This window comes from Dermacentor andersoni, chromosome 10 (assembly GCF_023375885.2).
Source record: "Dermacentor andersoni chromosome 10, qqDerAnde1_hic_scaffold, whole genome shotgun sequence".
NCBI classification, from domain to species: Eukaryota; Metazoa; Arthropoda; class Arachnida; order Ixodida; family Ixodidae; genus Dermacentor; species Dermacentor andersoni.
Window position 1 is genome coordinate 132,128,132 of NC_092823.1, and position 14,487 is coordinate 132,142,618.

Sequence of the window (14,487 nt, forward strand, 5' to 3'; positions counted from 1 at the left end):
CATTTGTGAAACTGTGCTATAAATTGTAAAGCATTGCAGAAGCTTAGCTTTGTTTTGTCCAGATATTGTCTACCTTTTCTTTTCTGATGTGTGAATATTATTTTGTTATGATGTAACATTCACAGTAGTTTGTCCTCAGCTTACTACTTTTATCAGTGTCTTGCATGAGCTCAGTTGCTCAGTGGCTGTTGCTAATAAAGGTAGGCAGGTCGTCCCTTATGGACCCTTATTGATGGCTGAAGGTTAGAATTTTCGACAGCTTTTGCAAACGATGAATGTGGCATTGTTCTAATTAATGAAATATTTGCTGCATTGAGAGCTGAATTTCTTGCCCCTTTAAAGCAGGTGACATATCCCCACGGGACACTGTAGTTAATGTTCTTGCTACTTTGGGGGTTATCTAGTAATTGTAGAAATTGTACGCCATGGAATCCTTATGTTTCGCAAATGTTTGGCAGTTCAAGTACGGGACATGGAGAAGGCTTTGTGGACTTAGTGCTGGCTGTCATCAGAAGTGCCTCTCTTGCAACAGCGAGGTAAGCATGGTTCATTGTCAGAAATGAAAAATAGTTTTATTGTTAGCTTAATATTATTTTGCAGATTGTGATTAAGTAAGCATGACCAGTTGTGTATAAACTTTAGATTGCTTGTGGCAAATGTGTTTTTTTCTCGTATCAAGCATGAAACTCTTGTATCAGTACCATATCCGAAGGTTTTCATAAAAGCTTATTGCAGCAACCACATTGGGCATCACATTACTGTATAATTTATGTTTCTGTGAACTACTTGCCACCAACTTTATTGACTTTACTTTAATCGTATACTGTAGTGACTGTGCTTTCGTGATGTAGAGAAGGAGTGTAGAGCTGCAAAGCTATTCTGAATCTCTATCTGGCAATTCAAGATGGACTAAAAGGGAAGTTAGCATGCATTTTGTTTCCTTTGTGGCCTACAAAGGAAATGGGTGTAGTGTGAAATCAAGCGGTATCCGATTACTTCAAAGTCATGCTACTTGCAGCTGGTGTAGCATGAAGTCATGCTGCTCTCAAGTTGGATGCCAGCTTTTCTGTTCAGGAAAGGATTTCTCATTTATGGCGTCTAAAATTATGTTACTATTTGTGCATTCCTAATGTCAGAAAGAATTGGGCACTCTTGCAGCTTCTCCACTGATAACGTTCTGTTTTTCTTTTTGCTTTTTGACAGGCTTGCGATGGAACAAAGCGGCAAGATCTCGATGGAGTGCTTCCATTCACTGTGCAGCCTCTTCGCACGGCTGTCTGAAGCACACAACACACACTGTGGTGAGTGCCCTGTTTTTCATAAAGGGACTTCAAAAGAGAACAATAAGTTGCACTGTAATAGTAAATTATGCTTCTAACTACAAAAAAAAGTCAGTCGATTACGATACTCCCTAATGAAAAATTCGAGTGCAACTTTATATGTGATTTCATTTGCGATATGAAGTTCAGTGTTCGATGGAAGCCCGTCTGGTTGGGATGGAACATGGTGAAAAGGTAGACAAAAACCCGGGGCACTATGCCTGTGAACAAGGCTCCTTTGTGGGAGTCGAAACGTCTTCTTTTCTTTTAAATTTTACGTTGGTCGGCGCAGTGCTCCGGGTTTTTGTCTACCTTTTCACCATTTCACAGTATATTGAGGTAAAGGATTTGTGACAGACATGGTGTCCCTTCTTTCTAATTATCTGGTCACGTTTACTGACATCATTATGCTCAACCAACTTGTCCAATTGGCTGTCCTGTACTGACCATAAATTGCACTCAATTAGTTGTTGTGCACATTGAAGAATGCTGAACAGCTTAAACCTCTAATTTTCGCAGTGTTACTTTTGAGCATTAGTTTACATCACGAATGCTAACAAGAAGAATAATGCCTTTTGAATGTTCATCTACTGCTTATTGTATTCAGGGGCTAACACCAACGTGTTTCTGCTTTGCAGGCGAGGCTTGCAAAGCTGTGCCCTTATTCAGGGAGTGCCAAGCAAAGTTGTATCTGTCGGTCCTGGAACATATTGAGAGTTTCTGCACTGACGGTGAGTTTGATTACATCCACTGGAAATGCTTTGTGCTGGCCACAGTAGCTCTGGTGTTATGCTGCTGTGCACGAGGTTGCGAGTTCAGCTTCCGGCCACAGTGGCTGCGTTTTGATAGGGTTGCAGTGCAAGAACATTCATTTACCATGCTTTCGGTGCACGTATAAGGACCCCAGGTGGCCAAAAGTTAATCCTGAAACTTCAGATATGGTGTCCCTCATGACCCACTGTGCGTTTTCAAGACTTCAACCCCGCAGTTTAATTTTGGCAGTGCTCTGCCTAATCCAATAGAAAAAAAGGAAATGCTGAGCTAGTTGGTGTCTATTTGAGGATTGAGGCGTGGCAACTAGCTATTTAAAAAAAAATGCAGTGTTGCAGTTCTTGTTCTGGTATGGCGTATTTATCATTAGTCACAGTGCTTCAATCTCAATGAAAGGCAAGCTTTGTTGTGAGCTTTTTATAGCATAGTTCAATTACTGTCTGTAACTCTCCTTATTAAGCGATTGTGTTTCAGTAATCAAAATAAGGCACCATGTATGTATAGACGAGTGTATTACATGTATGCATGGAAGTGATAGTAAGTGATCCAGATGCAGAAGTTATGCTCATTTCTAGTTGTGGGTAGTAGTCAGCTCTTAGTTCCTGTTTTGTTTGTTTGCATCAGCTAAAGAAAGGCTTTAGCAGTCCACTAGCATTTCTGATCTGCCATTGAAATGTTTGTCTATTTTTGCTTTGCTTTAATTTCACTACACCATCGCTATTTTAGTGTGGTCAGTATTAATAGCAAATATTTTCCATTTGTTAAATATTACAGCTATCACATTTTTTAAAATATCACAGTTTTTCACTGTGTTTCTTTTGCAGCCAAGAGTCATTGTAGAAAGACATTCACAAGGCACTGTATTTTACAACTTCTGTAAAACACTTAGTGGCAAAACGTGTGTTCTGAGTACTTTCACATAAATGGGTCACTTATATAGAGAACTGTTATACAAGCTGTGATAAGATCTGTGTTTCAGCATTTTTGCCAGCTTTATGTATGTGGTGTATCTGTTGTTATTTGGTGTCTCGCTGGAAGACCCGTAGACATGGGCTTTGTACATACAAGGTTTCTCCGAAAAGTAATGCCAGTGATTATATTGTGAAGTGACTATATGTCGCAGTGTGCTAGGACCATTTGGGATTGGTGGAGGGGGAAGTTAGCTTACGCACACACGGTCGCTTTGTCATCTGCCACCATCTGGAGTGTTAGGACAGGCCTTTCTATGAAACTCTTTTCTTTTCGGACATAACTATGTATATGTTTGTGTTAGTGTGTTAAATCACTGGTTTATCTTGCACTACATATTGTTCAGTTCTAGATTGTTCAAAGTTTCACAATTAAAATAATATAGTGCAGTCCTGATAGGTTTGACTTTAACTGTGTGTAGATCACCAAACGGGGAAATATCTTTACAGAAAAAAGAAGCCAGTCATCACCATCGCTTCTGGAGGCGTTTGCTTCCCTTCCAACGCCAATCATGGCAGATGTGGCACCATTGTCACCGGACATCCATCACGGTGGACGGCATCTGAACTACTCTGATACGAACGGACCATCACGCGAATTCGTTACTCCTTCCACATCGTCCCTGTCACGAGAGCTGGGGGCCTGGTTCGCCCTTGCCTGCGACTTTGTCATATATCAAGGTGCACAGATCTTTTTTCTAAATAATAGAAATAGCTATCAGAGACAAATATTTGGAAAATATTTGACAAATTGCCAGACAAATATGTGTTTAGCTCATTCTTCAGTAGTGCTGATTGAAACTAGGTTTCGTGTGGCAAATATGTGAAGTTAAGACTATGATTCCAGTAAATGTTATAGCACCAAAAGCATTCAGCACATTGCAGCTCACATTTGGTATACCTACTGTGAGGCAGGTCTTGTCATCTTAGGTAAGCTTTATAATTTTGCAAAAAGTCAACACACATGAAAAAGTGTTGCTGAATTCAGTTGCAGTTGCCATCAACAACTTAGAAATGTCACATAAGCCACTGGTGATCAATACTTATGGGAGCCACTGATTGGAATTGATGCATGGCTTGCAGACTGTCATGCCTTAATGGATTTAATTATGATTGAATTATGCTACTACATGTGCACACTGCTTCACAGGAAGCTAGGTTTTGAATTCATGCACTTTTGCACTCTGTAAGTGTAGAGTTCGTGCTCTGTGATGGGTGGGACCAACTCATTCAGCCGACAGAACCATGCAGCCTCTTTAATGTCACATTGTGTACAAGAAAAGAACACAAAGTGGGCAACTGCCAATCTGCAACAAGCCTAAGTAGGACATAACTTCTTCAAACAGCTTGTTCAGCGCAATCAGAGCAATCAGAACAAACAAAGAAGCACACTCAGACACTACTTACTCTCAACTGAATATTTATTACACAAAGCACAAATGCTAAGAAAATGTGCATGCGCGACAAGAAAAGAAAAAGACAAAACAAAACACAAAAGGCAAAGCATGTTGTTTAACACTCGTGTGTGCTTATGAAGAATTCAATCTCTTCGTCACTTAATGAGATACTAGGCTGACTGATACACTGCGCACTGTTTCGGATAGTGTTACATGCTTCTAAGAGGATTGTTTTGTTCATGTCAGTTGTGCATGTGTCAGGTTATCGTGTTGCTAAGTACTGGCTCGCATTGATGCTTTGTGCACTGCGCTACCAGGTTTGAGAATTGGTCCTTCCAGTTTGAGAATAGGACATAATAGTAAGCAATGCATATTTGGTGTTGTTCCAGAGCTGTCTTGTGAGAGACCACCTACAGAGCTTTCACTGGTTGCCACACTGTTGAGAAATGCAGTTGCCGGTACAGCCTTAAGTCACCTCAGCAAAGTGAGTAGGGAGATTTCTGGTCTGTGCGCATTTCGTTCTTGTTCTAGTGTATCATTCTTAGTGCACTTGCATTTTCATTGCTTTAGAAGCAATCTGAAATGTAACCTACAGCCATTCAATTGTTTCCCTTTTTTTTAGGGGGTAGTAAGGCTATTGAATAATCCTAGTACTTAGCTGTGCATCAACCTGAAGGATGTTTATAAATAAAATGCTGCAAACTCTTGACATTAAAAATTATATTCGCAAAACAAGGAAACCTGTAGGTACTTTAGGGCTTTGTCACGAGTAGAAGCAATTTTTGTAGGTGTCTTGCAGCTAAAAAAGAAATAAAAATAAAATGCCCAAATGAGCCTAATGCTGTTTCCATATTTTATTTTATTCAGTATTTATTTATTTATTTGTAAAATACCTTACAAGGCCCCTACATGGGGATTGAGTAAGGGGGGCATACAATCAGTAACATACAATCTATTAACAACAATAACAAATGAAATCAGCAGCCAAGTGCACAGCCTAAAGGTCAGAGAAACATATTAGCTACATAAAGCTGCATATGATTACAATAAAAAGGAACAATATAAGTTTGTAACAAACGTATTACAGTGCAAGAAAAAGGTAGAAAAAAAAAAATAACACAGAACAGTGAGTGTAATATTAATGGTTAACATGGGTTAAGCGAGTTCAGTGAGTGCTTGAATTTTTCACGGTCAGTTTCCGCAACTATGTTGTCGAGGAGGTTGTTCCAGAGCCGAATGGCACGTGGAATTGCAGACGAGCTAAATGCTTCTGTTTTACCATAGATGCGCGTGAAGCTATGATGGTTGTATAATCTGTGCGATGTGTGCGATGACGTTTCTAGGTGTAAGGAACTTTTGCTAGTGTGGTGGGCGTATTTATGAAATAATGACAAAAGGGCTATGTCGCGACGATTACTTAGCAGCTGAAGTGAAAGGTGAATCTTTATTTGAGTTACGCTAGAACGGTAGTCATAATTTCGGGAAATGAAATGTGCGGCTCTATTTTGGATTGATTCCAGCATGGTAATTAGGTAATTTTTGGTGGGGAGACCAGACTGGAGCGGCGAACTCAAGTCGAGGGCGAACAAATGTCTGAAAGGCCAGTTTGAAAGGCCAGAATGAATCAGTGGCTTAAAAAAGATCTGGCTAGGATTATAGCTCTCAAGTAAAATGCAGAAGCATTAGAAACTGATCAACTCATTAGATAGACAGTATATTAGATTAACATGCAAAAGCACAATTACACGAGTAAAGAGAGAGATTGTAGAACACAGATAGTTAACAACTTAATTTCGCCCGGTAATTAATCAGGTGTAATAGGAATGTGTCGTGAGAACCTTTTGTTAATGTTAGTGTTATAAGCTGAAAAAAAAATTAATTTATTCATTAATTCAAACTTGTTGAGTGTTAAAAAATAAAGTATGATCAACTTCTGTTAATTTGACCCTGACTTGACCAACGAAATTGATTGAATTAAAATTGACACCGAAAAAAAAAAATCTAAAACATACTGTTGATTCATTTGGCTGATTCATTTGGTCATACTGCCCTATTCTACCTCGCCCCCAAATCAAATGCGCACTCACTTTCTATGTGTCCAAAGTAGAAAACTAGCGTAGAAATTAGTCCCAGGGTGTCTGCTGACTGGGAAAACCAGGAATTCTCAGGGATTTTTAATAGTCTAGAAATACTCAGGGAAAACTCTAGGAATTTGTGCCTCTATCAGGGAAAATCAGCTGTAATTTTATTGAAAGAGAACGAAAGTCGCACTAATGCTGGCTCGAGTAACAGAAAGGAATCATAACGAATCGTCTTTGACGCTGTGTCGTAGGCTGGAGGAGTTGCCAGTGTACAGTCAACGACTGATTTTCCGGGCGCCCGATTTTTGGGACATGCCCGATAATTCGGACGGCTTCGTGGAACCACCACGTACCCCATAAAGTCAGTGCGTAAGAATGTCCGAATTCTGGGCATGCTCATAAGCAAAACGGGAAACAACCACACGACTATAGCTAAGCTAGACACGCACGCGAACCAAGTGGTAAGCATCATTAGAAGAATCTCGACCAGAGGCAGAGGGCTAAAGTTGAAGAACAAGTTAAGGCTAGTCCAGGCCTTCATCTTGAGTCGTATCTGTTACTCAACCCCATTCCTTACCATCAAAAAAGTAGAAAGAAACAAGTTAGACGTCATAATAAGGAAATGCACGAAACGGGCACTGGGACTACCAATCTCGACCTCAACTGAAGCACTAGAGGGAATGGGAGTGCATAACACATGGCAGGAGTTAGCGGAAGCGACGAGAACGGCACAACTCGAACGCCTGAGTCTAACCGAGACAGGACAGCAGATTCTAAACTGGGTAGGGCTACAAGCGAACAGAGGAACGCAATACCAGACGTTCCACATTGAGTCGAAAATTAGGAAAGCCCTCACGGTCGCACCGATACCTAAGAACATGCACCCTGTTAAGAATGGCCATCTGCGGTGCAAGATTGCCACCCACTTACGACCATAGGCGGCAACATCCCGGTGCTGCTAAGGACGGCGAGCTGCAGTGCAAGATTGCCACCCACTTACGACTATGACGGCAACGTACCGGGAGCGTCGCCGCCAACTTCTAGCCACAGCGTGACTAAATCGACTTTGTGACGGGACGAGTTCAGCGGGCCAACTATTGTTCCCAAACTCCCCAACGCGCTACCCGGAACGGCTCCGAGTTCAACGGGGCCCTCTGATGTCGGTTCCGGACCTTTGAACGTGTGTGCTTTTGTGTGCGTAGACCGTCCTGCGGGAGGCGGCTGGTTTGTGATGACTAAACGAACGTTCGCCGCCTTGTATCGCGGGAGGACCGAGTGTTTAAAAACTGCTGTTGTGCGGATGCTCGACACACTTTTCTTAAGCAGTCATGTTGGACTGACATTCTCTCTCAAGCAGTCATGTTAGACTGATGTACTTTCTCAAACAGTCATGTTAGACTGATTTAATTACTGTAAATAAACCCATATTCCTCGTTCTCGATGAGAAGCAGTTCTTCCCTTCATCAACGTCCTCAGCATGGATAAGTTGGACGACGGCATGGGCCAGCTACCTTCTAATTCATGCCGGACTCCAATCTTGACAACGGATCACGAGTGACGGGATTGAGCTCCCAATCCTGACAACCCACAACACGATCAGGAAATACGGCAGCACAGAGCCAAACACTTGGCAACAAAGCTAAGCAGAATGCCACCCGAGACGGTTGCCTTCACAGACGCCGCCCTTGGCGGAGATGGAAGCTTCGTCTCAGTGGTAGTCGACGGGTCCGGAGCAGAGCAGGGCGCGATATATACAAGCGGAGTAGACGCCTCGGCAGTGGAGGAAGCAGCCATCGCCCTAGCGTGCGTTAGTATGGACGTGAGGGTGATCGTTAGCAACAGCAAATCGGCAGTAAGGAATTTCTGCAAAGGCAAAATACCAGACTACGCGTACAGCATAATATCGAAAGGTAACATAGACAGAGGGATCACCATAACCTGGGTCCCCGATCACTCCAACATACCAGGAAACGAAGCCGCCAACGCCCTCGCCCGAGCGCTCATTATCCGGGGGGCCGGCAGCCTCAACCTAACTTTAAGGTCGAGACGCTCGCGACCTACCACGAGGTCACAGAGCACTACAGATTAGGACGTCGGAAATATCCACTCCCGGATAGGTCCCTCACGTCCGCAGAGGCAGTCACCTGGCGCTGCCTGCAAGCCAAGAACCACATGTCTCCCAGATGGAGATACCTCACGCAAACGGGAAATCCGGAAGACCAATTCTGCAGATTCTGCGATAAAATAGGAACCCTAAGACATATCCTATGGGAGTGCAGCTATTCCCCAGGATATAATTTATTCAAGGACGAAGAAGCATGGGAGACCGCGCTTCATAGTGAAGACCCGGCGGCACAGGCCAACATTGTCCGTCTGGCAGCCGAAGCGGCAAACCGCTTCGTCTACCAACACTTGCCCCTTAGGGTGACATCGGGCTCCCTGGACGCCTACGAGCGTTACCGGAGCTCCGGTGTCACCCATTATGGACAATAAAAGTTTTCTCACTCACTCAAAAATGTCTGAAATTTCGGACGCAAGAACCCTTTGCCATCTGATTTTCCGGACTTTTTGGCAGGTCTGAAACTGCATTAATCAACACCACCACTTCCATCATTTTGATTATCTGGCCGCCTCGAACCGGCGCTCTCGCATGCAGATCCGCTGGCAGCTGTAGCCCCCACCGCGGCAGCACTAGATCTAGCTGTTTCGACGTTCGCTATTAAGTTTCTTGCCGTTCAGTTCCGTGTTTTATATTGGAATAATTCGCCGCTGTCTGCAATGACACCGACTCCGCCTTTGTAATCCTCATGATGGATTTCGAAGCTTTGAAAGCGCGCCGATGATGCCGTTTTCGAAGTCAGCTTCGCCTCAACATAGCAGTGTTACGCGGGAAACATGTGCGAAGTATTGCGGTGAAACTTAAGTGTGGGGAGGGGCAATTGTAACGGTACACAATGTGTATTCCTTAATTATCCACGCGTGCATCTGCTGTATCCTGTCACAGTACGAGCACCGATATGCCTAATAAGCGTACTGGCAGACCTTCAGCACTCAGTGTGAAATGTATGCTCTGCGCTTGTCACCTGAAATTGGCCAGACCTGGTGGGGCCCTTTAACAGCAGTAAAAGACATGCATTCATTTTTTCGGACGTTTTCGTGGCCCTAGGGAGTCTGAAAATCAGACGTTCATTGTACAACTGACAAAGAGAGCGCTTTAAATGGTCCATAGGGCGAACATGCAGCGGAAGGAGGACAACAGAAAGGACCGACGCATTGAGGAATGAACAGGAAAGGAAGTGTGCCGCCGCTTCTTTGAGGGAGCTTGAGCTCAAAAAACAAGGTGTTCGCTGACGCCGAGATGCAGGTGTCCCTCATTCAAACCAAAATAAACTCTTTAAAGCAGGGAAACGCAACACTGAGGCATTGTGCAGGGTCTGAGAGTATGTCAGGACAGTTGAGGTTGACTTTCCAGCTGCTGACAGAATCTCACTTGTGCCATAGTTCGGGCCTAATACCAATGGGCTTGCTATCAGTTGATAGAAATAGCTCGTTTTCGAAAATATTTGCTTGCGTGTGCATCTCTTTTGATTTGTATTTGTTCGAGTTGATTTGAAATTGGCTTTACCATTTTCTATATTGAAAATATTTTATTCGCTGTGTGTATTACTAAACCATCCAGTTATCCTATTTTGAATAAAATAAACACTACTCCTTACTATTAAAACTGGGTAAACTATTAAACTTTGTCACAAGTGAGACTCCTGAAAGAGAGTCTCACTTGTGAAAAAGTTCGGGCCTCATACCAATGAGCTTGCTATCAGTTGACAGAAATAGCTCATATTCGACAATATTTGCTTTTGTATGCATTTCTTTGTATACATATTTGAAGATGTTCGACTCGATTTGCAATGCGCTTTACCATTTTTTTCGAAGATATGTTATTTGCTGTGCATTTCATTAACCCCTGCCTTCTGTTTTTTTTTAAATATAGTAAACACTACTCCTGACTATTTAAACTGATTAAGTTTTTTTAACATGCTTACTAGAGAGTGACAGCATCAGGCGACACGGTGTCAGCCTGTCTTGACGTAAAACAAAGTTCTGTGTCACTCAGGAAATTTTGCAGAGGCACTCAGGGAAAACCTGGAAAACTCAGGGAATTTGGAAATGTCAACTTGGTAGACACACTGGTGACACTAAACCTCCTAAACGAAGTAGAAATATAACACACACCCGATTTGTTTGCGAGAAAATTCGTTGCACAATGCTTGTTTTCTAAAGCTAGCTGCGCCGCATGGTTATAAAGTCAGCTTCGCCGCAATACATTGCGGTTATGCGGCAAAGCACGTAAACGTTGCAAGGGCGGTTTTGGTTTAATGTCCGATTACACCACGCAGGCAGTTTTTGGATCAGTTTTCCTTTAGAAAAAAAGGTGTGCGTTAAAATCAGGTAAATACTGTGATCAAACGATTGTGAGCTATGATTATCGCTTAAGAATCTTCCTAGGGTGGCCCGTAAATAGGCATTTTTAATGAGAGATGACGTGTGCTCAACACATTCCCTGTCTCCTAAGCTCCGCCGAGACAGACGCTTCCACTAAAGGGGTCGTTATCGGTGTCACCAGAGGGATTAGGTACATGCCTGCTGCCTGGTCTGTTCGGTCTGGCTGCCTGGTCAAGTTCGGATGATCCGGCCAAGGCCAATTTTAGGAGTTAAATAAAGAAGGTTTGGGCCCATAGATATGCGTGGGCATTGGTCAGGACCCTCGGCCGAGATCTAATTAATTGAAAAATAGAACTAACCGGAGTTGAATTAATGGAAATCTACTGTGTAAATTTAAAATTCATAAGCTGTATTTATTCTGGCATAGGCAGGGCCCATGTCAGTATCTTCAGTGCCTTATAGTAAGGCAAGTGAAAGTCTCATGTAGGCCGGTGATACTTGCTGATGGTCACAACATAATTCTTCCCTTCACGTATATGTAAGATGCATGCATGAAATTGAGTTTTTTCACTGTCTGTTTTTATTGTGTGCCTCTGATGTTTTGTGGAGACTGCAGGTGTAGTTGTTCTACAAACAGGTGATGTTGATTCGTACTTTCAGAAATCAAAACGCAAGCTTTCGTCTCGCGAAAGGGTGCTGTCTTCTCTGAAGCACGTGTTTCAGCCTCAGGTGGGTTTTCTACATCCTTCGAATCTCGGATCCTCAATGAAAGCACTGCAGGTATTTTGTTACTGTGATCAACAATTTATTTTGAGGTACATAATGGGATCAAGCGCATGTTGATGTTGCTTCTAAAGTTTCATACTCGTTGCTGGATTTGCTTCATTTCACAGATGTGTGTCAAGGATGAGCTTGCATTATTAAAGTGACAGCTTTCTTTGGCTCTTCCCCTACGTGGCGGTTCACGTGTTTTGAGTCATTTATGAGAGGCGAGCTAGCTTGAGCCGTTAGGCATGTGCTTGCTGCTGCCATGCTGAGCAGACAACTTCGGCACTGGTATAGGCACATTCTTGGCCAACCTTCGCAATGAATATGCCAAAGTGACACAAGGGGTGTAATGTTGAAGCGGTACCACCCCATTCACAACAGACACCTTTGCGTCGAGCACGGCCAAATGAGGAGTAGCCTTTGCAACAAAGTTGCAGCCAGGATATTGCGAATAGCGGAGGCTGCTGTGGTGTTTCAACTGGCGTGCTGTGATTATCGCAAGGTATACCATGTCGTGGTGTCATTTGGCATTGTAGTTGGTAGTGGGATTGCCCCTTTGTGCATCTTTTGATGTGCCCATCAGGCCTTGTCATTAAGGGATGGCATGAGAAGGAAATTTGCAGAAGAATAAAAATGGGTTGAATCGCATATGGCAGACATCGTGAGCTCGTGACTGGGAGCTTACTGTTATCATTGAAAAGGAAAGTATACAATCAGTGCATTTTACCGGTGCTGACATACAGCGCAGAGACTTGGAGACTGACAAAGAAGCCTGAGAACAAGTTAAGGACCGCGCGAAGGCCGATGGAATGAAGAATGCTGGACATAACTTTAAAAGACCGAAAGAGAGCGGTTTGGATAAGAGAGGAAACGTGTATAGACGTTATTCTAATATACATTAAGAGAAAAAAATGGCACTGGGCAGGTCATGTAATGCGCAGATTAGATAATCGTTGTACCATTAGGGTGACAGAAGGGGTACCAAGAGAAGGGAAGCGCAGTAGAGGACGGCAGAAGGCTAGATGGTGCGACAAAGTTAGGAAATTCGCGGGTTCTAGTTGGAATCGGTTGGCGCAGGATAGGGGTAATTAGAGATTGCAGGGAGAGGTCTTCGTCCTGCAGTGGACATAAATAGGGTGATGATGATGATGGTGGTGGTGGTGGTGGGGATGGGGGGGATATGCAGCAGGTTACACAAGAAAGCTATCAGTGAGTTTGACAACCATGGTTGCTGCCACAATGTTTTTGAAATTATTACTGTTATATTGTGTTAGCATGCACATGGTTGCGTGTGACAATAATGTTTCAGTTGAAATCAACTTACTTAAATTCCAGCCTTGTTTGAAGAACTTTCAGTGAGCACTAATTTTTTTAATCTTTCTGTGTTGTCACCTTGAAAATTAACAGGTCATAGTGCTGATTTGATGCACCATGAATGCGATAGAAATATGAAAATCCGAGGGTATGTGGTTATATAGTGAGCATTTTTTTTTTATCACTGTGCTTGCTTGAACAGCTGGTGAACTCCATCCATGGTGCTTCTACAGCAGACTTAAACAATGTTTGTTTAGTTAGTTGTTAAGGCATATTGTTGACTCTGCGCCTTTACACTAAAAAATTGTACCCCTGCAGAGCAAAGCCTGCTGCTCGTGTTCTTTACACAGCAATGAACGGCACTGTACACCTTTGCTTCGCTGAGAGCAATGCAGAAAAGCCTTGCTGATACGATCCTAGTTCATGTCATTTTCTGGTTCATATGATCGGAGCATTGAAAATATAATTTCCAGGTCTGATGCTTCTCACATATTTTTGTTCCTTACTTTCTCCTAAAGACATGTCACTGATGTTTTATGACATTCGTCATCATTTTAGACTACAGCTCCTTTCAGTGATGTGCATTACATATTGCTTTCCTGTGAACTGCTCTCCACAACCTTAACTCTTTTCATACCGCACCCATTGGGCATCGTTAGCCTGCTAATGAAGGTTTGAAACACCACTTTCAAGACCTTCTGCACTGCTCACGGACACACTGCACTATCAGATGTGGAGAACTATTTTTTTGTTTTCTTAGCAGCAAATTTTGTTTTTCCGCCTGGCGGCAATTTTTTAATGCGCTCTGAAGTTTTCATGATCATCGAAGTAGAAAGTAAAAATGGCTGTCGGCTATCTTTGGTTTGAAGTGCTGCTTTTGAGACTTTCTGTGCTGCTTATGGACACTCTGCGCCATTGGATTTGAAGGAGGGGAACTATATTTTTGTTTTCTAAGCAGTTAGATATTTTCCCGCCAGGTGGTAATTTTTGAATGCACTCCAAAGTTTCACAATCATCAAAGTAGAAAACAAAAAATGTCCACCTCCGTGATCCACGCGCGCGCTTCCAAAGATTGCAGATCTCACGATTCTGCAGCGTTTGTGACTGATTTTATCGATGGATCAAGCAGCAGCTAGTCTGAGGATGCTGCCTTTTTGTTGCACTTTGACTCTGAGAGCGATGACGACGACACAAACCAGCCCGGAACATTGGCGGCTGCAGTCCGGCAAGCACAACTATAGTGTTTGCACTTAAATTTTTGTAGTGGAATACCTTGTTCAATGAAAAATTTAGAATTTTTTTGGAGATAGTGCCATTTAGACAGCAATACATTTTGTATATCTCATAAATTTTGTTGCATATTTTTCTTAGTAGATACAAGCATGTCTGTATAAACTTTTTTCAGTTTTATCCCACAATCTTGATT

The 14,487-nt window shown here is 42.8% G+C and overlaps 1 protein-coding gene across 4 annotated transcripts in view; it reads left to right on the top strand.

Annotated features, from left to right (window-relative positions):
- Nucleotides 1–14,487, top strand: part of mv (lysosomal-trafficking regulator mauve) — a 109,461-nt gene that overhangs the window by 50,558 nt on the left and 44,416 nt on the right. For 3 of the 4 annotated variants that reach the window (XM_055078203.2, XM_055078202.2, XM_055078204.2), the window contains 6 exons: nt 459–536; nt 1,204–1,301; nt 1,958–2,050; nt 3,509–3,739; nt 4,845–4,939; nt 11,640–11,759. In XM_055078203.2, coding sequence (XP_054934178.1) covers nt 459–536; nt 1,204–1,301; nt 1,958–2,050; nt 3,509–3,739; nt 4,845–4,939; nt 11,640–11,759 — 715 coding nt within the window. The remainder of the gene's footprint in view (nt 1–458; nt 537–1,203; nt 1,302–1,957; nt 2,051–3,508; nt 3,740–4,844; nt 4,940–11,639; nt 11,760–14,487) is intronic. The other variant, XM_050192782.3, reaches the window with a different exon arrangement.